Source organism: Gavialis gangeticus, unplaced genomic scaffold (genome assembly GCF_001723915.1).
Source record: "Gavialis gangeticus isolate Ggan-Ray unplaced genomic scaffold, GavGan_comp1, whole genome shotgun sequence".
Taxonomy (NCBI): domain Eukaryota; kingdom Metazoa; phylum Chordata; order Crocodylia; family Gavialidae; genus Gavialis; species Gavialis gangeticus.
In genome coordinates, this window is record NW_017729025.1 from 56,969,275 (window position 1) to 56,970,852 (window position 1,578).

General features: G+C 40.7%; 1 protein-coding gene across 1 annotated transcript in view; it reads right to left on the reverse strand.

Moving 5' to 3' along the window:
* GEMIN2 (gem nuclear organelle associated protein 2) overlaps positions 1-1,578 on the reverse strand; it is a 27,623-nt gene that overhangs the window by 4,179 nt on the left and 21,866 nt on the right. The window contains exon 7 of the mRNA XM_019518858.1: positions 334-402. Coding sequence (XP_019374403.1) covers positions 334-402 — 69 coding nt within the window. The remainder of the gene's footprint in view (positions 1-333; positions 403-1,578) is intronic.

A 1,578-nucleotide genomic window follows, 5' to 3' on the forward strand; every position in this document is an offset into this window, starting at 1 on the left:
GTCTGAGGTTGTTTCAGGAATAGATTCATTAGAAAGAAATACAAGTAGTTGTTTTAATAGAACTCATAGGGAAAATAATTGCAGACATAATGAGAATAGGTGGCATTTCCCAAAAAGTTTAGTTCATTTTTAAGACTGAGTGATTTATGAATTACAGCAGTATTTTCATCTAAAAGATGGTAACAGTAATATACAGAATGCCTTCACATGAAACATATTTATATTACTTTAATAGCATACAATGAGGTTTGTGCATCCTTCTCCTTGTATCATTTTGATAGTGCATAATTTTCTCAAATTCATGTGTAGGTAGACAGAATAAATTAAAATTACCAGTTCTGGAGTAAATTCTCTCTCCCAAAACCAGTTAATCAGATATTCCAGGACACTAGTTACAGTTGCCTTTCAAAGATGGGGAAAAAAAGAACAAGACATTTAAAAGAGTTGTTGTATAAAAACAGCTATTGCACACATTTGATGCTACAGTGTAATTAGATTAGAAGACTTGAACAAGTGACTCCACTTTGCATAGTGACATAACATTTATTTCACTTCTACAGTGCATCTAGACAGGGCATTTATCACACACACAATAGGAAATGTTGTAACAGCAGTTTCTAGAAGGGACTGAGATTAAATAGTGAGAAGAGTAAAATGCCCAAAGTGGGACAGAAAGCTGAAATAATTAGAGATCTGGGAAAATGTCCATATTAGTCTGAATAAATTTGGATTACTCAGTACTGAGAGATTAAGGCAAAAAAAATCAGGTGCCTTGTCTCATTATACAAGAAAACAAGGGCACAGGCAATCACATTTAAAGGAAAATATTTAAGTTGATAAAAGAAAATCAATTGCACACAACAAACAAGTTAGTGTGTGTAACTCTAAGTTAGCTGTATTTGGAAATATTAACAGGAGTAAAGGTGCACCGATATATCAGTCTGATATCGGATCAGCACTGATATAAAGAAAATTGATTGCATCGGAAATCGGCCTGATGTGGCTGATCATTTGGCCGATAAATGCTCACACGTGCGCAGCTGCAATGCAGCATGTAGGCAGCGAAGAGCACAGCCCGGCACCTTGGAGAGTTGTGTGCCCCTGTTAAGTCTGTTGTGGTGGAAGGGGAGCATGGAGGGAAGGAGCATGGGGGGCAGATCAACGCCCCTTGTGGGGAGGGAGGGGCTGGGACAGACGCTGCTGGGGTGGGGCAGGTTGTAGGACTGAGCTGCAGCTTGTCCAGAAGACATGGGGTGGGAAGGGCAGCTCCTGCTGCTGTGTGCACCCCGGGAGGGTAGGTGCCTCAGATCTGCATGGGAAGGATGCGTTTTTGGGAATGCGGGTTTCAAGCCGGTGATGGGACAAATGTGCAGATATAAAAGTTACAAAAAATATAGGTCACTATATGTTCCTATGCCTTTTAGGTATGTTTCTATGCTTTCCAAAGCCAATGCTCTGGGGGGAAAAAAAGGATATATCATCCCACCCTTCACAACCTCCCTTGCTTATCTCCTACTGTACTACTAGGATTAGGGCTACATGAGCCCTCTCCCACACCAGCAACACCACAGGTTCAAG